This window comes from Hemiscyllium ocellatum, chromosome 20 (assembly GCF_020745735.1).
Source record: "Hemiscyllium ocellatum isolate sHemOce1 chromosome 20, sHemOce1.pat.X.cur, whole genome shotgun sequence".
NCBI classification, from domain to species: Eukaryota; Metazoa; Chordata; class Chondrichthyes; order Orectolobiformes; family Hemiscylliidae; genus Hemiscyllium; species Hemiscyllium ocellatum.
In genome coordinates, this window is record NC_083420.1 from 61,680,422 (window position 1) to 61,707,291 (window position 26,870).

The 26,870-nt window shown below is 43.1% G+C and overlaps 1 protein-coding gene across 4 annotated transcripts in view; it reads left to right on the forward strand.

Annotated features, from left to right (window-relative positions):
- brat1 (BRCA1-associated ATM activator 1) overlaps positions 1-26,870 on the forward strand; it is a 64,947-nt gene that overhangs the window by 3,069 nt on the left and 35,008 nt on the right. For 3 of the 4 annotated variants that reach the window (XM_060840384.1, XM_060840383.1, XM_060840385.1), the window contains exons 3-7: positions 662-816; positions 13,928-14,075; positions 16,983-17,394; positions 22,423-22,542; positions 24,777-24,871. In XM_060840384.1, the coding sequence (XP_060696367.1) occupies positions 662-816; positions 13,928-14,075; positions 16,983-17,394; positions 22,423-22,542; positions 24,777-24,871 (930 nt within the window). The remainder of the gene's footprint in view (positions 1-661; positions 817-13,927; positions 14,076-16,982; positions 17,395-22,422; positions 22,543-24,776; positions 24,872-26,870) is intronic. The other variant, XM_060840386.1, reaches the window with a different exon arrangement.

Below are 26,870 nucleotides of genomic sequence, written 5' to 3' on the forward strand. Positions count from 1 at the left end.
ACCACACACTCAACTCTAATCTCTAGCATCTGCAATCCTCACTTTCACCCTATTTGGACTTCTATTCAGTTTCATCTGGCATTTTATCCATCTGCCTGACTGTCTAGTTTTTGTTATCTAGGGAATGTATTTGTTAAACATCAGTGCATTATAATATACTTGATGTAATAACGTTTGTTACCTCTGAGCAGATGACAAATTGCACCTATTGTTACAAATTGATTTAAGGTAGAGAAACCAAAGCATAAGACTGTGCCTTAAGTGTGATCCTCAGCTTGTGTTTAATCAGAGCCTACAATGAGAATAGTGCTGAAACTGGCCTCAGAAAGGAGAAAACTGGATAGAATCCTGGTTACTGATCGTTATCTATTAATTCCTGTTAAAAAAACACAATTCTGGATATTTGACTGGGTACAGCATTAATCTTGGCTCAGGTATTCTGCTGACAGTATGCTGACACAGTGAATATGATCTTACACTGTACCAGACAGCAATCAATGTCCTTGAGTCTGAACGTTTGCAAGAACTCAGTGCCACCAGGCAAAGGAGAAAATGTTGATACCTGTGTTAAATATAAAAACGTTATAAACTGCAGTGATAAAATTGGACAGTAAATTTGTGTAAAATTTTACTCGCTTTTACTATTTTGTGCTCCCTTCAGAAACAGAATTCTATATTCTACAGAGAATCCCGTGTCTGACAAACGTAATTGTAAATGTATCCAAGCAAAGGGACATTAACCCTAGCATCCTCTCCTTCATTATGAGGCTGACTGGACTATTTGCTGCATCCGAGAACTATTTTGTTCAGTTAGAGGTTAGTAATCAGAAAATAGTTCAGTTTCAAGTTTTTATTTAATGTAAGAATATTGTTTATGATATTCAAGTATGACTGCTAGAGTTAAAATGAAATTCAAATTGAAAGTGCACAATTCTGGAGATACGTAGATATCTACATTGATAAAAGACAAAAGAGTTCAACACCTAATATGTAGTTTAATTTGGCAAAATGTATGCATGTTAAAATTAAATCCTTCTCCCACCTTTTTCATGAGCTGTCACATCCACTATGTATTTCCAACATTTTCTGGTTTTGTTATCTTTAATACTTTTGGTATCTTGAAATACAATGCCTATTCATTTTACACAGATGTACCTTGTTTAGAGCAATCCAGCCTTGAACTCATCCAAAACTTTGCTTTCTATGAACTAACTTGCACCGTGTCCATCTCCTGTGTGATTGCTGAGCAACATTGGTGTCCAGTTAGATAACACCACTGTTCTTAAAATTCTCATTCTTATTTTCAAATTCCTCCATAAACCTGTTCCTCCACAGGTCTGTTATTTACTGCAACCAAGCAACCCTTTGAGATATCCTTTTACCAGTTTGCCAATTCAGATCAGTTATGGCTTAGCTAACAGGTGCCAGGACCTTAAACATTGGATATTCCTCCATATATACTATACCTTGTTTCTTTTTTTAAATGTTTATTTTTTACAAATACATCTTCATAATCAAGACCTAGCAGAGAAGGGTGCAAATGTGGTTGATTCCCCCAGGACTTGTGACTTCAGGGGCCTGGGGTTGGACAGTCTTGCCCCTATCTGAAGTGACAGTTTTGTATCTAACTCACTGTACTTGTTGTTGTGGTTGTGTTCGCCAAGCTGGGAGTTTTTCTTGCAAACATTTTGTCCCCTTTCTAGGTGACATCTTCAGTGCTTGGGAGCCTCCTGTGAAGCGCTTCTGTGCTGATTCCTCCGGCATTTATACTGGTTTGAATCTGCCGCTTCCGGTTGTCAGTTGCTGTCCAAAGCACAAACTTAGATCACTGTACTTGTGCTCTACATTTGAATAGAGTTTTTCTGTCTCCTGTGCATTCGTGCAGTCTCTCCCTCTAGTGTGCACGTGTAGTTTCTCTCTCTTTCGTGCCCTTCTTTTCACTCGTGCATGTGTCCTCTCCCTCTCTCACTCTGTCTTCCTCTTTCCCTCTCTCGTGCACATGTGCTCTCCCTCTTCCATGCTCGTGCGCCTCTCTCTCCCTCTCTCATGTGCGCTTGCCCTCTCTCCCATGTGCGTGCACCATCTCTTTCTTTTGTGCATGTGTCCTCCCTCTCTCGTTCTCAGACACAGTCTCACTCTCTCTCTCCCTCCCTCTCTTGTGTGCACTCCTCTCTTGTACGTTCAATCTCTTGCCTACTCTCCCTCGCGCAACCTCTCTCTTGTGCACACTCACACTCTCAAACTCTCTCTGTTGCGCGGGCACTGTCTTGTATGCAAACTCTCTCGTGCAGTCTCTTGCATGCTGTTTCTCATGCACTCTTGCGTGTGCACACTCTCTCGCACACGTACTTGCTCTTGCATCCATACTCACTCTTGTGCCCTTTATCTCTCATACACTCACTTGTGCACCCTCTCTTATGCAGCCTCTCTCTCGTGCGCGCTCTCTCTCGCACTGTCTCTCATGCGCTGTCTTCCACTCGCATGCACTCTCTCATGCACTGTCTTCCTCGTGCACATACTCATTTGCGCACACTTTTGCACATTCTCACGCGCACTGTATCACATTCATGCACTCTTTTACATGCTGCCTCTTGCGCACTCTCGCTCTATCTCACACTGTCTCCCTCTTGTGCACTCCCTCTTACACATGCCTCTCTCGCATGTGCACTCTCATGCACACTCTCACATGCTCTCTCTGAGTTCTGTGCACTCTCTTGCGGTTGTCCTCTTCCGTACTCATGCACCTCTCTCTCGCTCGTGTGCACGTTCTCCCTCTCTCATGCGCGCTTGCCTTCTCTTTCTTTTGTGCATGTGCCCTCCCTCTTTTATTTTCAGACGCACTGTCTCTCACTTCCCCCCACCTCCATGCGCATGTGCTCTCCCTCTGACATTTTCAGATGCGCGCTCTCTCTCCCCCTCTCACTCGTGTGCACTCCTTTCTTGTACGTGCGATCTCTTGCCTGCTCTCCCTCGCATAATCTCTCTCTTGCACGCACTCATGCTCTCTCTCGAACACTCTCTCTTGCGCGGGCACTCTCACATGCACACTCTCTCGCGCAACCTCTTGCATGCTGTTTCTCATGCACTCTCACGCGTACACACTCTCTCGCACACGTACTTGCTCTCGCGCCTGTACTCACTCTTCTGCCCTCCATCTTTCTCACACTCACTCATGCGCCCTCTCTCATGCAGCCTCTCTCTCGCATGCTGTCTCTTGTGTACCCTCTTTCACTCACATGTACTCTCTTATGCACTGTCTCGCATGCAGTCTCTTCCTCACGTGCACACTCTCATTCGCGCACACTTTTGCACACTCAAGCATGCTCTATCGCACTTTCTCATGTACTCTTGCATGCTGTCTCTCGCGCAGTCTCTCTTGCTCTTGCATGCGCTGTCTCCCTCTTGAACAATCCCTCTCACACATGCCTCTCGCATGTATACTGTCACGCACACTCTCACATGCACTCACTTGCGCACATCCTCTCCCTCGCATGCTCTCCTTCGCGCACCCAGCTTCTCTCTCCCTTGTGCAGGCACATCCTCTATCTCTCCCTCACGTGGATGCCTACTCTATCTCTCCCACACACAGGCATGTCCTCTCCCTTGCGCAGGTGACCTTACTGTCCCTTACACAGGTGCACTGTCTGTTGTGCGCTGTCTCTCTCGTGCGTGCTCTCTCGTTTGCTCTCTCCCTTGCGCGCACTCTGTCTCTCACTTGCACACTCTATCTTTTGTGTGCAAACTCTCGCGCATGCACTTTCCCAAGTACACCTCTTGCATGCTCCCTCCAATGCACACTCACTTTTGCACGCACGCTCTCATGTGTCCACTCTGTCTCGCACACGCACTCACTCTCTCATGCACTCTCTTGTGCGCTGTCTCTTGCGCACACTCTTGAACACTGCTGCTCGTTCTCTTGTGCGCATCCTTTCTCACACTCGTGCATTCATGCACTCTCTCACTTACTCTCTTTCTCGCAAACAATCTCATGTGCGTTCTTTGTATTTTATTCGTTCCATCTCCCTCTGGTGCATGTCGCTCCTTCCCTCCCGTACGCCCTCTACTGTCTCACATGCTCGTCCTTTCCCTCCTCGTGCCATCGCCCTCTCTCTGCTTTGCCTACATATTGTCTGTCCATTGCCCTCTCCCTTGTCCAGATGCAGGCCGGTCCACTCTTCCTTGCGCGGGTGCCCTCCCTTTCGCGCAGGTGCACATGCTGTCTTGTACGGTCTCTCGTGTACTCTCTCCCTTGCGCGCTCTCTCGTGCTTTCTTGTGCACCCCCACCTCACTCGCTCTCCCTCTCACGTGCACCCTCCCCCTCACGTGCTCTTTGCCCCCTTGTGTGCTCTCTCTCCCACGCTCTTTCACTCCTGCTTTCTCCCTCTCTCCTCTCTCTCGTGTGCATTCTCTGTTGGGCTCTGTCTCACATGCACTCTCTCGTGCACTGCCACTCTGTCACACAGGTATCCATGCATGCACTCTCTCTCTCTTGCGTTCTGCATTCTGTCTAGCGCCCTCTGTCTCTTACGTGCTCACTTGTGCGCCCTTTCTCATGTACTCTGTCTCTCGTGTGCTCTGTCTCACATGCACTATCTCGTGCACTGCCACTCTGTCACACAGGTATCCATGCGTGCACTCTCTCTTGCGTTCTGCACTCTGTCTAGCGCCCTCTGTCTCGCGCCCTCTGTCTCTTACGTGCTCACTCGTGCGCCCTTTCTCTCATGTGCCGCTTCTCTCTCACACACAGTCACTTCCTCACATACACTCTCTGTGGCACACTCAATATTACATCCTTTCTCTCTCGTGGTGTCTCTCACACTGTTTCGTACACTCTCTTGCATGCTCCCTCTGGTGCAGTCTCTCACACTCACTGTCTTGCATGTGCTGTCTTTCTCCCACACACTCTCTTGCACACTCACATTCGTGCAGGCACTCTCTTGCATGTGCAGTGTTGCATGCATTCTCTCTCTCGTGCATATGCCCTCTCTGTCTTGTGTGCGCTGTCCCTTGTGCATGCACACTCTCATTTGTCCATGCCCTCTGCGTGTGTGCACGCTCTCCTTCATGTACACAGCCTCTCTCGCCCTCGAGCGGGCTCGTCCTGTATCTATCTGCTGCACTGGCATGTCCTCTACCTCTCCCTCGCATGGGCACATCCTGCAATTTTCCCTAGCGCAGGCAGCCTTTCTCTCCTTCACACGAGTGTGCTCTCTCTTGCTCGCATGTGCTCTGCCTCTCACTTGCATACTTTGCCTCTGTTGTGTGCACACCCTCGCACTTGCACTCTCTCTCCCATGCGCACTCTGTCTTGCATGCACTCTTCTGCGCACTCTCAGTCTCACGTGCACTCTATCATGCATGTGCAGTCTCTCACGTACTCTCGCATGCTGTCTGTCTCTCGCATGCACTCTCTCCTACGCACTCTTACACGCTCTCTGTCTCTCACACAGTCTTTCGAGTGCACTCCCATGATATCTCGTGCACTGTTATGCGCCTTCTCTTGCAGTCTATCTCACATGTTTTTTCACATGCTCTCTCGTGCACCCACTCTTGCATGTGCTGATTCTTGTGCACTTTATTGCACACACCCTGTCTCTCACATGCGCATTCTCTCACGCGTCCTCACTCGTGCATGCTCTCTCGCATGCACTCTTTTGTGCAATCTATTGCACACACCTTCTCATGTGACACTCTCTGTCACGTGCACATTCTCTCATGCACACTCTTGCTCACTGTCTTTCGTGCACTCTCTGTCACAATCTATCTTGTGTGCACTCTCACTTGTCTGCATCCTCACCTGCCCGCACTCTCTCTCATCCATCCGTGTTCTCGTGGGCAGTCTCTCTCACGCACTCCCTCACATGGGCAGTCTGTCTCTTGCACGCACCCACAGTCCTCACTCCAGTTTTCTGTCTCGCGCACTCTCTCATGTACTTGCTGTCTCTCTTGCACTCATACACTTTCCCACATGCAGGGTCTTCCTCACGTGCAGTCTCTCTCATGTGCATGATCTGTGTCTCTTGGGTGCACACTCTTTCTCTCGCGCACACTCACTTCTCTCTCATGCACTCGCTAGCTCTTGTGCATTTACTTTCTTTCGCACATGCACACTCATCAGATTGTGTCGTACGCAATCTGTGTCTTGTGTACACACTGTCTCACTCGCACTCTTATATGCACACTCTGTTGTACACATGCACATCTCTTGCATGCACTCTCACATGCACAGTCTCTCCATTGTGTGCACACGCATATTCTCTTGTGTGAGCACAATCTCTCATTTGAGAGCAATCTCTTTTTCGCACACTCTCTCATGCACTGTATTGCAACTGTCTTGCACACTCTTTTGCGCACACTCTCATGCGTACTGTTCTGCACACTCTCTTACATTTATAGTGGTTTGAATCTGCCGCTTCCGGTTGTCAGTAGCTGGTATATAGGGTCTAGGTCGATGTGTCTGTTGATAGAATTTGTGGATGAGTGCCATGCCTCTAGGAATTCCCTGGCTGTTCTCTGTTTGGCTTGCCCTATAATAATGGTGTTGTCCCAATCGAATTCATGTTGTTTGTCATTGAGTGTATGGCTACTAAAGATGTCGTTTCATGGCTAGTTGGTGTTCAGTAATGCAAAGGTTAGAAAAACAGTTTTAACGCAAATACAACCCAAACTCTGGGTCAGATATGTGGACGACACCTTTGTAATCATTATAAACACAGAAATAGAGAACACACACCGGATCATCAATGCCACACTCACAGGAATCCGATTCACAAGAGAGGAAGAAAAGGACAACCAGCTCCCATTCCTAGACGTGATGGTACAAAGAACACCGAACGGAGAATTCACCACGAAGGTATACAGAAAAGCCACACACACGAACCAAGTCCTGAACTATGAAAGCAACCACCCCAACACACACAAATGAAGTTGCATCAGGACATTATTCAAAAGGGACACAACACACTGCAGCACACCAGAACTACAAAAAGAGGAAGACGAACACCTATACAAGATATTCACCAAAAACGGATACCCACGCAATTTCATCAACAGATGCCTAAGGGAAAGACAACAAAATGAGGACATGCCACAACCCAAAGGATTGGCCACACTCCCATACATCAGGAGCATTTCTGAGCTGACAGCCAGACTGCTGCGACAACTAGGACTCATAACAGCACACAAACCAACAGCCATGCTCAGACAACAACTCACCAGGACAAAGGTCCCGAGACCCAGCATGAGCAAAACCAATGTAGTGTACAAAATCCCGTGCAAGGACTGCACAAAACACTACATAGGGCAAACAGGAAGACAGCTAACGATCCGCGTCCATGAACACCAACTAACCACGAAACGACACGACCAGCTATCCTTAGTAGCTATACACTCAGATGACAAACAACATGAATTTGATTGGGACAACACCACTATTATAGGGCAAGCCAAACAGAGAACAGCCAGGGAATTCCTAGAGGCATGGCACTCATCCACAAATTTTATCAACAGATCCATCGACCTAGACCCTATATACCGGCCACTGCAGCGGACAGCAACTGACAACCGGAAGCGGCAGATTCAAACCACTATAAATGCCAGAGGAATCAGCACAGAAGCGCTTCACAGGAAGCTCCCAAGCACTGAGGATATCACCTAGAAAGGGGACGAAACATTTGCAACAAAAACTCACAGCTCGGCGAACAGAACCACAACAACGAGCACCCGAGCTACAAATCTTCTCACAAACTTTGTTGTGCATACTTTCTCTCATGCGCACACTCTGTCCCTCCCACTTGTTCACACTGTCTTCTGTGCACACTCTGACTCACGCACATTCACTCTCTTGCATGCTGTCCCTCGCTCATGCATTCTTTTGCACACAAGAACATCTCTTTCACTTTATCCCCATGCACACTCTCTGTTGCGTGCATACGCTGTCTGTCTCTTGCACACTTTCTTGCATGAGCAATCTCTCGTGCAGTCTATCTCACGTGCACACCCACTCTCTTTCACAAGCACTTTCGTATACACACTTGCTTTCGCGCCCACTCGCTCTCTCTCGTGTTCTCCCTCATACATGCAGACTCTCTTGTGTGCAAGCACATCTTTCTGTCACATATACTGTATCGCATGCACGCCTTCATATACGTGCTCTCTTTCTCATGCGCACTCTCACTCTTGACTCATGCGTGCACACTCCCTCTCATGCAAACTGTCTTTGTTGTGTGCCCACTCATTCTCTCTTGTGTGCTCTCCCTTGTGCGCACACCTTCATTTGCGTGCATGCACAACTCTCTGTCACGTACACTGTCTTGCCCAAGTACTCACAGGTGGTATCTATCTCGCACACGCTGTCTCTTTCACGCGCACACCCACGCTGTCTGCCTCATGTGTGCACTCTCTCATTCTCTCTTGTGCATGCACTCTTGCACACTCTCACGCGCACCTTCTCTCACACATCCTCCTTGTGCACATTCTCCCTCTCACGTGCAATTTCCTTTGCACACACTCATCTCTCTTGCACATGCACTCTCGCACACTCTCTTACATGGATGCGCTCTTTCGCATGCACACGCACTGTCTTTTGCATGCTCTCTCTCACGTTCCATCTTGCACCCGCACTCTTGAGCATGTGCACTTTTCTCTCTCAAGTGCACACTTTGTCTCTCTTATGTGCACGCACTTATCTCATTCACGCACGCTGTCTCTCTCTCTCTCTCTCCTCCCCCCCCCCCCCGCCCCGCATGCTCCCTCTCATGTACACTCTTGCTGTCCCTTCATCAGGCTTATGGCCGAATTGTTGATTCTCCAGTTCCTTGGATGCTGCCTGACCTACTGTGCTTTTCCAGTGCCACATTTTTCGACTCTGATCTCCAGCTTCTGCAATTCTCACTTTCTTCCAGGATTCTATAAACTCTGATACAGTCCCCGCTAATTGGAGGGTAGCAAATGTCACTCTAACTTTCAAAAAGGGAGGTGGAGAGAAAGCCTAACATTGGTAGTGGGGAAAGTTTTCAAATGCATGATAACAGACTTTATAGTGGAGCATTTAGAATGCAGTGGCGGGATCAGACAGAGTCAGCATGGATTTATGAGGGGGAAATCATGCTTAACAAATCCAATGGAATGCTATGAAGATGTAACTAGTAGAATTGACAAGGGGGAACCAATCTATGTGATATATTTAGACTTTCAGAAAACATTTGACAACGTACTGCATAAGAAATTTTCATGCAAGGTTAAAGTGCATGGGACTGGAGTGGGGGGAGTGCATTGAGATGGATAGGAAACTGGTTGGCAGAGAGGAAATAAAGAGTAGGAATTAAGGGTCCTTTGCAAGTTGGCAGACAGTAACTAGTGGGGTGCCACAGAGTGCTAGGACCCCAGCTATTCACAATATATTTGAATATCTTACAAGGAAAGGCTGAGGGGCTTGAGGCTGTTTTTGTTAGAAGAAGGTTGAGAGGTTACTTTATTGAGATATATAAGATAACCAGAGGGTTAGATGGGGTGAGAGCCTTTTCCCTCAGAATCTGATGGCTAGCATGAGAGGGCATGGCTTTAAATTGAGAGGTGATAGATATAGGACAACTATCAGAGGTTCTTTACTCAATAGTAGGGGCATGGAATGCGCTGACTGCAACAGTAGTAGACTCGCCAACTTTAAGGGCATCTAAGTGGTTATTAGATAGACATATAGATGAAAATGGAATAGTGTAGGTTAGATCAGCTTCAGATTGGTTTCACAGGTCAGCGCAACATTTAAGGTCCGAAGAGCCTGTACTGCGCCGTAGTGTTCTATGATCTGTATATTCGTGATTTGGGTCAGGGAACAAAATATAACACAGTCTATATTAATGATTTGGATAAGGGAACAAAATGTGACACAGTCTATCTTAATGGTTTGGATAAGGGAACAAAATGTAACATCTCAAAATTTATAGATGATACCAACGGACAAATCATTGACAGATGCAGTATAATTTGGATAAAGGTGAAGTTATTCACTTTGGAAGCAAAATCAAGAAGGCAAGCTTCTACCTGAATGGCTGTAAATTGGGAGAGGGGAGCGTGCACCAGTCGCTGAAGGTATGCATGCAGGTGCAGCAGGCGGTAAAGAAGGCAAATGGTATGTTGGCCTACATTACGAGAGGTTCGAGTACAAGAGCAGGGATGTGTTGTTGCAGTTATACAGAGCTTTGGTGAGGCCACACCACAAATATTGTGTGCAGTTTTGGTCTCCTTTTCTGAGGAAGAATGCTCTTGCTCTCAAGGGAGTGCAGCAAAAGCTTTCCAGGCTGATTCCAGGGATGGCAGGACAGACATATGAGGAGAGATTGATGAGGTTAAGATTGTTTTCACTGGAGTTCAGATGAATGAGGGTGATCTCATAGAGACTCATAAAATTCTAACTGGTCTCAACTTGGTAAATGCAGGGAGGATGTTCCCGATGGTGGGTGCATCCAGAACCAGGGATCACAGTTTGAGGATTCAGGGTGTATCATTTAGGACAGAGATGAGGAGACATTTCTTCACCCAATGAGTGGTCAGCCTGTGGAATTCATTACCACAGGAAATAGTTGATGCCAAAATATTGAATGTATTCCAGATGTGGGTAGATATAGCATCTGGGGAGAAAGCAGGATTAGGCTATTCCGTTGGCCGATCAGCCATGATCGTGATGAATTCCAAAGCTTTTCCAACAGTAGATGTGAGGCTAATCAGCCTTTTGACTCGATTGGCAATTTTCCAATGTTTGGTACTTCTCCAGAATCCAAGGATTTTTAGAAAATTACAATAATGCATCCACTGTCTCTTTGGATTTTTTTTTGAATAGTAATGTTGTGCATGATATGGGATAAAGACAGGAGATAGAAATGAGATAATAGAGTTGGGGCTGACATGAAGGGCTGAATGGCCTCTTTCTGAGATTCTGTGAGAGCATGTTTGAGAGAGTGCAGATTTGTGTGTAGGAAGGTGAGTGCACATCGAGTGTTTGTGTGTGTACGAATGTTAGCAAGAGTGAGTGCTCATAAGTGTGAGAGAGAGCATTTTTGGGCCTGTTTGTGTGTGTGAGGAAGAGTTTGTGTGAGTGTGTGTGCGCACATGTATACTGAGGCTAGGATTGAACTGCACATATTAAAAGGCAGATGCTGCTTGGTGGACATGTACGTATATCTATATACACACAGACATGAATGCACCCCCAAAAATCTATTCACACACTGGGTTTGGAGAGGACCAAAATCCAAGCTGGATGACAAACCATTTCTGACACTCATTCTCATATGAATTCTGCAAAGGTCAGTGTGCAGTGTGCACCACCTGAGGACAAGGTAATTCCTTAACTCATCCTAGTCCCCTCCCCTTCCCAGTGATCAAGTTTTGGGTGCTGGTCCATCGTTTTTCAGCTCTGATTCTAAAGTTGAACAGGCAAAAGAAAATAGTTAGCTCTACTGCTTTGCATTTCATATACAGTGGAAACTCAATTATCCGAATGACATGGGTGGACACTATTTCATTCGGAAAATAGATTATTCGGAAAATCAAGATGTGGATAGATATAGCATCTGGGGAGAAAGCAGGATTAGGCTATTGCGTTGGCCGATCAGCCATGATCGTGATGAATTCCAAAACTTTTCCAATAAGAGATGTGAGACTAATTTGAGCTTTCCTCTGGGGCTCAGAGTTGAAAAGTCTGCTCCCCGTTCAGGGGATGAGCAGCAGCGCATATTCGCGACACTCCGCCCCCGCCCGCCTCCCCGTCCAGCACCGCTCTCCAACCTGGTCCAACACCGCCCCCGCCCCCAGCACAAAGCATGCTCACCCCCGCTCGCCCTCAGAATCCCGTCCAACCCTGCCCCCAACCCGGTCCAACTCCACCTCCCGCATCAAACCCTGCGCCCCCGAACCATGTCCCCAACCCCACCCCCCAACTGGTCCAATGTCCCCTGCCCCCCAACACTGTCCAACCCCGCCCACCCCCAAATACCTGCCGCCAACCTTTCCAAACCTGCCCTGTGCTCCCCCCCCCCCCCCCCCCCAAGTGGTCCAACCCCGCTCCCCAGTACAAAGCACGTGAGCGCTCACCCCCAACACTGCTCCCTGCCACCTCCCCTGTCCACTCCTGACCCGGGGCATCCAGACTGGACTCCAACAACAACTGTTGCTGCTGGAGCTGCCTTTGTGGGGTAAATCTCCAAATTGCATGCACACAGCCTCACATACAACTTTTTACTGCAACTTTTTGACGTTTATCCTGCACAGGACTACGTTGGAGAGATTATTCCTGGGAAGTTGGGGGTGGGGGGTTGGTTAGGGTACACCTCTCTACAACCCCAGGGAAAGTGTGGGGTGAGCGAGAGGGTGGGAGGTCAGTCATTTGGAGACAGAGCCTATTTAATCACTGTAAACAAAGACACAATCAGTTTTGGAAACACGTCTTTGATGTAATGTTTCTATTGGGACCTCGAGATCTCCTTTGGATAATCTGATTTTCGGATAATTGATATTCAGATAATTGAGGTTCTCCTGTAGTAATTGGTTAATTACTCATGATTGCTTTATGATTTTACACAGCAAACTGCTTTGTCATTGATATTTTAAATTCATGTGCTTTATTATGCCAAACCCAAACTCAGACAGCAGCTGCTGGGCTTTTTGCTGAAGAGGAATAAAATGCTCATAAGAAATCTGCTTTTTCAAAGACTGGCAAAAGGAATTATTTTAGCTCAAGTAGAAACCACAAGTGTTCAAAATATTCAGTATGTCTAAAGGCGGTTGTGCAGAGAAACCCCTCACCAAAATTTGTGAAGCCTGTGAATCTGATGAGTTGAATCTGTTTTTCTATGTCTTACCTGCTGAGCATTTCAATCATTTTCTTTCAGATTTTCAGCATCAGCAACAATTTGCTCTGCTGCTGTGTTTCAGGCTGGGGATTTATAAATGTGATTAATTTAAATTTAAGATGAGAACATATTTATAACTTAATGCAAAGTATAATTTTTCTATGATTAAAGCCCATGTATTTTGGATGTTGCTGTCCAGATGAAGTGTCATCAACTCAAAACGTTAACTTTGCTTTCTCCCCGCAAATGCTGCCAGACCTGATAAGTTTCACTAGCAGTTTCTGCTTTTGTTTCAATAAAGTGGAGCTAGTTTCATATAATATGAATGACTATGTTTTGTGTAATTAACTCTTAAAGATGTAGTTTTAAAGTATATCATAGAGAAGCATGAGCTTTCAATAGGTTTATAAATAGATGCATAGATGACAAAAGCCAATAAACTATTGCTAAAACCATATAAAACAGTTTTCCCCCGTGATGATCAATATTCCGGGCAATCGAAGGATGGGGAGACGGAGGAATGAAAATGGGAGGTGCACCAGGGCCCATAATTTCTCTCTGGCCTGTTGTTAATCAAGCTTTTAGACATCACTCTACTATTCCTTATGCAGCGCTGTCAAATTATGTTTGACAATGCATCTGTAAAGTGCCTAAGGGTGTCTTAGCAGTACTACATAAATGTAAGAAGTCAGTAACTTCAATCTTATGTTTACTTTAAATTTGACTGAGAGCACAATTCCTGGTAGTTTTGACTGAAGTAAAATGTCCTTTTGTATCATGTTAATGCTTTGTATTAACATAAATTAAAGGAAGTCCCATTTGAATGGTATTCTGTCTGTCTTGGGCTTTTAATTTTTTGCGGTGGTGAGAAAAGAAGGGATGATTGGAAAATTACTTAGGCCCACAAGACGACATGTTGATAATCATCACCTGACTGTAATTTTCTTGATTTTCTATTTTAAACTGCTGAAAAAAAGGTGAAGTGGCAGCTCAGGAGATTTTTCTATGAAATAATTTATTTTTGATTAATGTTTACCAATCAAAAATGTTTGTCCAATCAATGTTGTTGCTGTCTCAGGATAATGGAATTATGAGCAGCCTTTTTGTGAATCCGACAAACCTTGGAACAGACGCGTGGGAGGAAGCAACTGTACGAAGTGGATGGCTCTTGGGGATCCAAAATATGTTGCGGCATGAGGCTGTAATTCGGTTTCTCTATAAATATGGTAATCCCTTCGTCTGATTTTTCTTTTGAATGCAGACAGTTTCTGTTGTAAATATTAAGGTCAACGAAAAGTCTCGTGTGCATGATTAATGGATAGTGAAAGCCTGAAATGTATAGAAACTTAAGAAAAGAATATGGAGTAGTAATTCCTTCTGTTTTGGAGCCAGTTAGCTCAGTTTGATGGATGGCTAGTTTGTGATGCAGAGTGATGTCAACAGTGTGAGTTAACTTACTGCATTGGCTAAGGACATAATGAAAGGCTTGCCTTCTCAAGCTCACTCCTGGAACACATCGCCCATAAGACATGGTGACCTTTAAGTTAATCCATCACCAGTTATCTCTTTCTAATGAGAGAGCAGTCTTGTATTCCACTGGGAGACAATGGCTCCTTTACCTTAACCATTTTGTATCTGTGCAGTTTAAGGAGGCTGTCTCTGCATATTTATTCCAACACTGGAGCATTTTGTATGTATCCCTGGGATTGTAACTATTACCTATTTTGTCTTCTGTCATGCTATGATACCTGCTAATTTTACTACTGGCCAAATCAGATCCCAAAATAACACTTGGCTTGTTAGATCATTTTCATGGGTTTCTTTGATTTAACACCATGCTTTTTCTGTGAAAAGTAAGAACATAAGGCTGTCAATTGGTTTTAACAATAAAACAGCAATTTATTATATAAAAGAAACAAGAACAGAATAAAAAAAATCTCTCTAAGTAAAATACAGTGTTAAACATTTCAAAACACACAGCAAACCAAAATCCCATCTACTCTCAACAATATTAAATAACAGTTCTTACCAGTCAGCAAAATTTCCTTTCCCAATCAAATCTCTAGGTTTCACGAAATTCCTCAATTTCTGTCTTTTGAGCTGTGAAGTCTTATCCTTTAGTCTTCACATAGCTGAGAAATTCCAATCTCAGTTTCGAATAACCAATGCAGATTTGTAACCAAATACTTATGGTCTTAGCTTAGAAAAGCCCAAAGATTGGAAAACCTGTGAGGTTCAATTTGTAGGGGACCTTACTGAAGTCAGTTGACCGTAAAATATTGCCTAGAAAAAGATTATTCAGATCAGTTAGGAAGTAAGTTATTTAAATTCTTTCTTTGAAGTAACTTACATCCTAACTGATCTAAACAATCTAAACAATTTAGGTGAGACTAAACTGTTACGACATGGGGTAAACTCTCCTGCTTAATTTAAAACCTGCAACACCGCAAAGAATTATCCCATGCAGTAATCTGTAGAAATTCGAGTCGCCAAGACTATTTAAAGTAAAAATTAACAACTTTATTTCTTAAAATGTTACTGAATAATTAACTAACAACTATGTACAAGTTCTTACTCTAACCTACCTTTTACCTTCCCTTTTATAATACTAGTCTGTTAAAACTCCCAATTAAAATTTACAAAACAACACTTCTTATCTCAAAACTAGCCAGCTTTCGGATCTTCTATTTGGATCTTCCTGTATTTTCTTTTCTTCTTCTTAGGAATTTCTGCATCACAGGTTACTGATTGCTAAAGGTACTTTTAAGAGAGTGACTTTTTCAGACAGTCTTTTACCTGCTGGGGCTTGGCAGTTCTCCTCTCAACTGTTCAATTTTTCCCTGGTCTTACACCCCAGAGCATTGCATTGTGTCATTGGCTTTTCAGATTGTCAATATACTCAATTCAAACTTGATTAGATTTTGGTATTTTTTGGGATACAAGTTAAACTGATTGGTCTAATTCGAATGTGTTTTTTGTCATTTCCAGGCAATCAGCTACTCCAGTAGCTAGGGCATATGTTACATTGTATCTTATTGAAAACACTTGGTGCTGTCACTGCTAGCTTTTAACTCTCTTAAAAGGTATAGTTCACCCACATCTTCATTACAATGCTGTCAACTGATTTCAGTAAGGTCCTCTATGAACTGAACCCCAAAGGTTTTCCAATGTTTGGGCTTTGCCAAGCTAAAATCAATCCTTGATTATTCCAAACTCAAAAGCAATCACATGCATTTCAATGCTTTTCTTCTCCAGTTGGATGCCCCTATCATTCCTGATTATAGGCTTATGCCTGAATTTTTTAAAAATTCATTTCTGGGATGTGGGCATCCCTGGCTGGCCAACATTGATAGGCCATCCCTATTTCCCCTTGGGAAGTTGATGTTGAACTGCCTTCTTGAATCGCTGCAGTCCATTCCTGTGAGTTAACCCACAATGTCAACTCTCCTCCTCGCATGCTGCCTGACCTGCTGTACTTTTTTCAGCGTCAAACCTTTCGACTCTAACTCTCCAGCATCTGAAATCCTCACTTTCTTCTACCCCTACAGTAGAAACAAACTTCCATTAACATTCCAAGAAATCTCAGGTCATCTATTCACTGACACATACTGATTTATGGTGGTTCTGATACGACTGACGGAGTTAATTTTCAAATACCTTCCCAAAAACAGACTAACACCCTACTTCCCTGGTTTGAAATCATGCAAAAAAATGTTAATACATATAAATAATTTTCATACAATCACAAACTTGCAAGAACTGTTTCTGATTTTTCACAAAGGTTAATTATTTGTGTTTTAGCCGACCTTGTTATTAAAGTTTGGATCAGGCCTGTGTTTTGATTATATCACTGAAACTGCTTGATTAACTAGTTCTGTAAGCCTTTATTTACATTGAACTTGCCCCATTTTAAATTGTGAAAAGTGTTTTACATCATTTGTAGTAGCAGGTTAATGAAACCTGTGTATATGCATTAATGTGAAAGTGCTACATCACAACTTTTATAAAGATGATGCCACTAGATGAGTGTATGGCACTTTGTTTGGTTTTCTATTTTATCAGGAAAATTGCTATATGTCCTGTTACTAATTTCAACAAAAAAATAACATTTACTTTCTCCCTTTTATCAACAGGATGTATTGATGAGATTATACAGCTTCAGAAGGATCCCAGTATATTTGTGGCCTCAACAGCTAGCCAACTTTTAGCAAGCATTTTGTCTTTCTGTTTACAATGTTCCACACATGCTACTCTGGGAAATAGTAGCAAAACCCAGTTAACTAACAAAGTTACAGTTTTGCATTCTGATGATTGGTCAGATTGTATCTGTGCAATTACTGGTCACATTGAAGATTTCCTGAGGTCAGATATCACTTCCAATGTCCAACAGGCTCTAAAACTACTATCCAAGGTGTCGGGAACCATGTATCCGGTTGCCATAATATTTTTGTGGCCTAAGATAGAAGAAAGTATAAAGTTACTTTTGAAAGGTGACCTGACTGGAATTGGTCAACCCTTAGCAGAACTTTTCTTGAATGTATCCAGGTAAGAGTGGAGTAACTAATAACTGTGTAATAAAAGCAAAATACTCTAAATGCTGGAAATTTGAAACATAAGCAGAAAGTGATAAACAAACTTGACATCATATGTAGAGGGAGAAAAAGTTAATGTTTTGTGTCCAATTTAACATTTAAAATCTCTACAAATTCTGCCTGACATGCGGAGTTTCTCCAACTGAGTGCTGAGTGCTAGAAAAGCTAAAAGGTCTTAAAATTGATAAATCTCCTGGCCCCAGTAGGCTACATCCTAGAGTTCTGAGGGAGGTGGCTGAGGAAATAGTGGAGGCGTTGGATGAGATCTTTTAAAAGTCACTGTAGTCAAGGAAAGTCCCGGATAATTGGAAGATCGCTGTTGTAACTCCCTTGTTTAAGAAAGGGTCAAGACAAAAGATGGAAAATTATAGTCCAATTAGTCTAACCTCGGTTGTTAGTAAAATTCTAGAATCCATCGTTAAGGAGGAGGTTTCTAAATCCTTGGAAGAGCAGAGTCGGATTAGAACAAGTCAACATGGATTTAGTAAGGGGATGTCGTGCCTGACAAACCTGTGGGAATTCTTTGAAAAGGTGACAAGTAGGTTAGACCAGAGAAACCCAGTGGATGTAGTCTATCTAGACTTCCAAAAGGACTTTGATAAGGTGCCACACGGGAGGCTGCTGAGCAAGGTGAGGGCCCATGGTGTTCGAGGTGAGCTACTGGTATGAATTGAGGATTGGCTGTCTGACAAAAGGCAGAGAGTTGGGATAAAAGCTTCGTTTTCAGAATGGCAGCCGGTAACAAGCGGTGTCCCACAGGGTTCAGCGTTGGGGCCGCAGCTGTTCACGTTATATATTAATGATCTGGATGAAGGGACTGGGGGCATTCTAGCGAAGTTTGCCAATGATATGAAGTGAGGTGGACAGGCAGGTAGTACTGAAGAAGTGGGGAGGCTGCAGAAGGATCTAGACAGTTTGGGAGAATGGTCCAGTAAACGGCTGATGGAATTCAATGTGAGCAAATGGAAGGACTTGCACTTTGGAAAAAAGAATACAAGCATGGACTACTTTCTAAATGGTGAGAAAGTTCATAAAGCCAAAGTACAAAGGGATCTGGGAGTGCTAGTTGAGGATTCTCTAAAGGTAAAGTCGTGATTAAGAAAGCGAATGCAATGTTGTCATTTATCTCAAGAGGGTTGGAATATAAAAACACCGTTGTGCTACTGAGACTGTATAAAACTCTGGTTAGGCCCCATTTGGAGTACTGTGTCCAGTTTTGGTCCCCACACCTCAGGAAGGACATACTGGCACTGGAGCGTGTCCAGCGGAGATTCACACGGATGATCCCTGGAATGGTAGGTCTAACATACGAGGAACGGCTGAGGATGCTGGGATTGTATTCATTGGAGTTTAGAAGATTAAGGGGAGATCTAATAGAAACTTACAAGATAATACATGATTTGGAGATGCCAGTGTTGGACTGGGGTGTACAAAGTTAAAAATCTCACAACACCAGGTTATAGTCCAACAGATTTAATTGGAAGCACACTAGCTTTCGGAGCGACGCTCCTTCATCAGGTGATTGTGGAGGGCTCGATCGTAACACAGAATTTATAGCAAAAATTTGCAGTGTGATGTAACTGAAATTATACATTGAAAAATTGATTGTCTGTTAAACCTTTCATCTGTTAGAATACAGTGATAGTTTCACTTCTTTCATGTGTAAATCACAAAACCCTTCTTTTTAAAGTTGCATTCTCAGGTTAGCTGTTAGCAATGGTGATAGCTAGACAATATGTTGAAGGTGTTGGCTCCTGTGTTCTCTGTCTATGACCTGATGTTTAGATTGATTCTAATCTAATAAGTGAGATAACAGTGTTTTACATAAATTCCAGCAGTTTTTGAGCAAAGTGCAATGTAACTCTGCAATACAAATTCACCCCACAAAATATATGTGTGCATGAGGGTCTTTGTGTGTGTCTGTCTGTCTGGGGTGGGGGTTGTAAGTGTGAGAAAGTGTGTGTGTAGAGGGTGCAGAGTGTCTTCAGTCTGCGAGGGGTTGCGTGTAGGAGTGTGTGTGTCTACAAGGGTGTGTGTGGGTGTCTGTGTGCGCGTCTGTATGTGTCTGTATGTGTCTGTGTGTGTGTGTGTGTGTGTGTGTGTGTGTGTGTGGTGCAATGGTGATCACCTGTAATGTGACATGAACCCAAGGTCCCGGTTGAGGCCCTCCCTATGGGTACCGAACTTAGCTATCAGCCTTTGCTCTGCCACTTTCCTCTGCTGCCTGTCCCAAAGACCACCTTGGAGGATGTGGAATTCATTGCCGCAAAGTGCAGTGGAGGCCGGGACGCTAAATGTCTTCAAGGCAGAGATTGATAGATTCTTGATGTCACAAGGAATTAAGGGCTACGGGGAGAATGCGGGTAAGTGGAGTTGAAATGTCCATCAGCCATGATTGAATGGCGGCGTGGACTCGATGGGCTGAATGGCCTTCCACTCCTATGTCTTATGGTCTAACATATTCTGCTTGTTTTTAAGAGCTATTTAATATTGTTTTGGCATGATAAATAAATCTGGTAAAATGCTTCCTGCATTTTGAACAAGATTTAACAGTAAATTGTAATGTACACACCACCTTTAATGTAGAAAGGCATCCCAAACCATACCTGAGCACTATAACATTATTTGGTGCTGAGCTACATAAGGAGTTATTCGGGCAGATGAACAAAATACAGAAGAACTTCAATTATCCGTACTTTGGATCATCCTAATAAGGTCGCAAGGTCCCGATTCTTAGCTAAACTGTTTTATTTGGCATTTGATTATCCAATCGAAATGCTCCCCAGCCATGTTCTTTGATATTTGAGGTTCCTCTGTACTCGTTAAATGAATAGGTTTTAGGGAGCATCTTAAAGGTAGGTAAAGATGGAGTGAGATAATATGAATTGATTATGTTTTCAGTTGAATTAATTTTTAAATAGAAAATTGTGGAATCTAATGTCTTAGACTTGTTGGAGATAGGAGAGGGGTGGATACAGTGAAAAGCTTAGAGCCTCATGCCCATGAGTTCATCTGCTTAAATTATGAAGCAAAGTTGTTTCCTATATCCTGCTGTGGTAAGACTTGGAGGTACTTGCATCATATTGTGCATGTTCCTATGGTGCAATTCCAATTCTAAAGCATTAGCCAAATTGTTCAGAGAAATAGCCAAAAGTATTATAATTACAATTTATCTCAATTTATTTTGTGAATCAATCCAAGAGAATGTGCTCTGGCAACATTGAGAGTGCAACACATAAAGGTGGGTAAATCCTTGGGACTGGATAAGGTATATCCTAGAATTTTGTGGGAAGCTAGGGAAGTGATTGATGAGCACATTACTGTGATATTTGTACCACTGATAGTCACAAGTGTGGTGCTGGAAAACTGGAGATTGGCTAACATATAGTGCCATTACTTAAGAAAGGTGGGAAAGAAAAGCCAGAGAACTATAGACCAGTGAGCCAATTGTGGGGAGGTTGTTGGAGGAGATTCTGAGGTACAAGGTTATGTATTTGGATTAGGGATGGACAACCCAGCTTTGTGTGTAGAAAATTGTGTCTCACTAACTTGATTACATTTTTTGAATAAGTGACAAAGAAGATTGATGAAGGTAGAGCAACAAATGTTGTCTACATGGACATCAGAAAGGTGTTTGACAAGGTTGTGCATGGTGGAGTGGTTAACAAAGTCATATCACATGGACTGCAGGAAGAATTAGCCATTTGAATATGAAATTGGTTCGAAAGTAGGAGATGGAGGATGGTGATGGAGGCTGGAGACTGTGGTGTGCCACAAGGATCGGTGCTGAGTCCATTGCTTTTTGTCATTTATATAAATGATTTGGATATTGGAGGAATGCTTGGTAAGTTTGCAAATGACACCAAAATAGATGGTGTAATGGGCAGTGAAGAAGGTACAATGGAACCTTGATCAGATGGGCCAGTGGGCTGAGGATTGACAGATGGTCAATGTTTAAACTAGTTAATTGTGAGGTGCTACATTTTGGTAGAGGAAATCAGATCAGGACTAAATGGTAAGGTCCTGGGGAGTGTTGCCAAACAAAAGACTTTGGAGTGCAGGTTCATAATTCTTTGAAATTGGAGTTGCAGGCAGGCAGGATAGTAAAGAAGGCATTTGATACACCTACCTTTATTGAGTACATTGAGTATAGGGCTTGGGAGGTCATATTGTGGCTGCACGGGATATTGGTTAGGCCACTTTTGGAACACCTACGTTTCAGTTCTGATATCCCTGCTAGAGGAAAGATGTTGTCAAACTTGAAAAGGTTGCCTGGCTTGGAGGATTTGAGCTGCAGGGACAGGCTGAAAAGGCTGGGGCTATTTTCCCAGACTGTCGGAGGGTGAGGGGTGACCTTATAGAAGTTTATATAGTCGTATGGGGCAACATTTTCATGCAGAGGGTGGTACATGGATGGAATGAGCTACCAGAGGAAGTGATAGAGGCTGACATAATTACAACATTTAAAAGGCATCTGGATGGGTTCATTAATAGGAAGGGTTTAGAGGGATAGCAGCCAAATGCTAGCAAATGGGACATAATTAGTTTAGGATATCTGGTCAGTATGAGCAAGTTAGACTCATCTGTTTCTGTATTGTACATCTCTATGACTCTAAATAAAAATCCTGTGAATCCACCATTAAGTTTAGAAAATTAGCAGTGTGCAACATTACAATTTTGACTACCTAAACATTTAGTTTTGCTGATCAGAAAATTGAAAATTCTGCTTTTTGACAATATTCTCATTTTCTGAGATGATCTTTTGTCATGATTAATTAGTTATCTATTGGTAATATGCCAGGTACCAATACAGTATCTGTGGAGATTTCTTGCATTCCTGATCAGGGATAGTACCACAGAAGCTGGAAGTAATTGAGGAGACAAATATTTATGGCATTTTGCTTGGTATCAAAACTTTGTGATGATTTGTGAGGACTTTTGTATTTAGAGTGAAAAGGGTAACTTTGATTTTATTCTGCAGATCATTTCCAAGTGAAGTGCTGGAGCCTACGTTCTGGGAATTGCTATGTCTCTTATTGAGATCAATGAATCAGATTGAAGCATTGACATTAGCTTCTGGAATTCTAAAGCTCAAAACTTGGTATGGAAGTCTGAGCATTTACTTGTATTATATGTTGTTAAAATATCTGGTTGAATAAGTAAGTTGTATGTGTCATGAAACTACCATGTGGTTGGACATTGACTGCTGCTCCAATTCAACCACATACCACTCTAAGCCCTGGGATTTAATGTAAAATTTACTTGCTTTGAGGGTGCACTCTATTTAATCTGATACTTCTACTTTTGTCAAGAAAAGGTGAGCTGATACATGCTTTGATGTGAATGTTCTCTTCAGATTATTGTCGACTAGCAATGCAGCATCCATCGTTCCCAGTTTTCAGGTTGTATCCAAAACAGCATATGTATGGGAATGTGTCAGACACTGATTTGGTCAAACCCAAAGAAGAGATTAGATTTTTATTTAGGTTTAGATCCTCCAGATTCCACTACAGGCCCAGTCCCATCCATTGCAATGTCTTTCACTGCAAACCCAGTGGATATCCTGCTCTTGAAGGTTCTTAAATGCTTAACTATGTCTTTTTGCTTAACCCATCTTTTCCCATCTGGTGGTATGAATTCGATGTAACTTTGTTCGATCAATGGTCTGGGAGGTGAAACATGAATCCTGCTAATCTCAGTCATCTCTCTCTCCTGTAGGTGCCTCAGACAGTTTTTTGTAACCCTTCCTTGTTAGAGTTTTTTGTCTTTTCTAAGTTATGCACAAGATTTTATACAGACAATGGTGTGGGAAGATATGCAACTTAGTGACACTGTTCTCTTCCATATGCGGCACGCTGGCACAGTGGTTAGCATTGGTGCCTCACAGTGCCAGAGACCCGGGTTCAATTCCCGCCTCGGGCAACTGTCTGTGTGGAGTTTGCACATTCTCTCCGTGTCTGCGTGGGTTTCCTCCCACAGTCCAAAGATATGCAGGTTAGGTGAATTGGCCATGCTAAATTGCCCATAGTGTTAGGTGAAGAGGTAAGTGTAGGGGAATGCGTCTGGGTGGGTTGCTGTCCGGAGGGTCGGTGTGGACTTGTTGGATCAAAGGGTCTGTTTCCACACTGTAGGTGATCTAACCTAAAGTAATCAAATCTCATTGTAGTTATACTACGTAAACATGTAGCATTTGACTGAGTTGATGATGTTTGATACATATATAGTGTGAAGCTGCTGGCAGACTGATTTGGCTTTGCTGATTCTTGTCTGGAGGTTGATCGTTAATCCTCTCTCCTGGCTTTCTGGGTAGGAGACACCCTTAACATTCTACTGTCCGATGGTTGGTTGGAAGGAAGAGTCTTGTTGTCTCCCAGCCATCATTGTCTTCTAATAGCTGATGCATTGATCAGCCTTGGCACTGCTACTGTCTAAGACTACTGGTTATGTCTTGAAATGCAAACAATTCTTTGAGGCAATGCCCTTTGAAATCATGATGAAATGGATAAGTGAGAGTTCAGGACTGTGGAGAGTACTCCTCCGACTGTGTTGAAGGTGTCCATGCTGATCTTAACAGAGCAGCTGGAATCAAGGTCTAAGGCTTTGAAGATGTTAATCTATCATTTGAGAGTGCTTTATTGGCATGTAATATACCAGTGGATGCATTGAAATCAGTGGCAATGAGAACAAGTGGCTTCTGAAACTCTCTACGCTCTACACGGTTCTCAACTTGATCTGCCACGCTGGAAACCTTTTATTCATATAAGATACTGGCTACATCTACCATCAGTTGTGTGCAGAAGTGTTTCCTAACATTTCTGAATGGTCTAACCCTAATTCTCAGTCAATGCCCCCAAGTTCTAGAATCTCCAACTAGTGGAAATAGATTATATTTATCTACCCTGTCTTTTCCTGTTATTATCTGGAAGAATTTGATCAGATCATCCTTCTAAATTCTAGAGAAAATGGGCCTAATTATAAATTACAATTAAGTTATAATCCTTATAACTTAATGCCTGAAGTATCACTCTTGAAATCGATGTTCTATTAATTACCCGTTAACTGGTTCTAACCTACCTTTCCAAAAAAAATGAGTTGTTAGTACAGAGTTAAATTGAGATTTTGTGTAAATCATAGAAATTGCCTCTCCAGGCTTTCAAAGTTGTTAGAATATGTATTCCCAAATTTTTCACTAAGTTCTATTAATTCACAAGATTTTATGCAGCCTCACAATCAAGGACATTGTCTCGTAATTTGTGGATTTTCTTTATAAGCTCGTGGGACATGCATGCAACCTTTATTTATTGGTTTTAGCTAATCCTTTGTATTTTTTTATAGTCCACAGTCATTGAGGATGCAGGCTGTGACAACACTATTCCAACCATTGAATTACATCATTGCTGTGACTTCTGTGCAAGCCCCAGAAGATGCAGGTATGTTACGTAAATAATTATACAACAGTCCCAGTAACAAAATTAATATTGCCTATGCTGAATTTTGCCTTCAGTTAGAGATTTGAAGTTTTTGTGTAATGAATTATGATGGCATTTAAGTGACTACAGTCCTATCATTTGTGCAGAAGTAGTGAAGAGCCAGCATATAGGCAAAGGAATGGATTTGCAGAAGAATGAGTTGTCATGTAATATAAATATCTCTGTTAGGGACACTGCAATCTCTTCCCTAGCTTCGCACAATACACTAGGATAGACCTCATAAGCTACTGAGTATTGATCTACCTTTATTTGTTTTAAGATTCCAGCACTTTCTCTTCCCTGTTGAGGATTCTTTCCAAGACATCACTATTTCCCAAGTTCCCGAGCTTCCATGTCTTTCTCCGCAGTAAATACTGACAAGACTATTTTGCCTAGTATCTTACCCATCTCCGCCGATTCCACACAAAGGTGACCTTATTGATATTTAAGGGGCCCTATTCTCTGCCAAGTTACTCTTTAGCCCTTATTGAAACTTCTAAAAATTCAAATAAATAAAATCCAAGAAGCTCAAAAACACATTCTCTTTTATAAAATGTGTTTCTAAGGGTCCTGTTATTGTAAATGACATATTCAGCACTTTCATGACCTACTGTCAGGATAACACTGTTTGGTTTCAGACTAACTGCACAAAGGGTTTTGGGAATCTTTGTGTATCAATCTGAAAAAGGTATCTTACAGGATCAGCAGGTCATAGAGAAGGGGCAGCACGATGGCTCAGTGGTTAGCACTGTTGCCTCACAGCACCAAGGACCCAGGTTCAATTCCTGTCTTGGGTGACTGACTGACTGTTTCCTGTTTCGTCCCACAAGTCAAAGATGTGCAGGTTAGGGAAATTGGTCACGCTAAGTTGCCCATAGTCAGGGACGAACATGGGAAGGGGGTCTGAGTGGGTTACTCTTCGGAGGGTCAGTTTGGATGTGTTGGGCCGAAGGGCCTGTTTCCATACTGTAGAGAATTTAATATATATAAATAAATCTTCCATAGAATCCCTATAGTGTGGAAACAGGCCATTCAGCCCAATGGACCCACACCAACCCTCCAAAGAGCACCCAGGCCCATTTCCCCAACCCTATCCCTGTAACCCTACATTTCCCATGGCTAACGTACCTAACATACACGTGTTTGAGCACTATAGGTAATTTAACATGGTCAATCCACCTAATCTGCAGATCTTTGGACTGTGGGAGGAGACCAGAGCACTCAGGGGAATCCCTTACAGACACTGGGAGAATGTGCAAACTCCACACAGACTGTCACCCCAGAGTGGAATCAAACCCAAGTCTTTGGTGCTGTGAGGCAGCAAGGCTAACTACTGAGCCACCAGGCCCCTTACTTGTACTTAATGAAGACCCAGTTACCATTTTTAGTGGCAACATTCATATGATTAAGAGAATAGTAAAAAGAATGCTGAAGCAGATTAATGGTCCAGAGTATTAGATCTAGTTATGGGTCCCATGCTGAAAAATGGGATTAGTGTCACAGAAACATAGGAAATAAGTGCAGGAGTAGGCATTCAGCCCTTCACGCCTGCACAATCATTCACTATAATCATGCAATCTCAGTATCCTATTCCTGCCCTCTCCCCGTAACCCTTGACCCTTTTAGCTGCAAGGACCATGTCAAGCTCTCTCTTGAATATATCTCCAACAGCTTCCTATGAGAGAATTCCACAGGTTCACAACTCTGAGTAAGAAATTCTTCCTTATCTCAGTCCTGAGTGGCTTTCCCCTTATTCTTCGACTGTGACTCCTTGTTTTGGACCTCCCCAAAATTGGAAACATTCTTCCCACATCCATCCTGTCCAGTCTCATCAAGATTTTATGTTTTTTATGAGGTATTCCCCCCATAATTCTTCCAAATTCCAGTGAATACAAGCCCAGTTAATCCATTCTTTCCTCAAATATTGGTTCAACCATCCATGTCTGCCTCACCTATATGC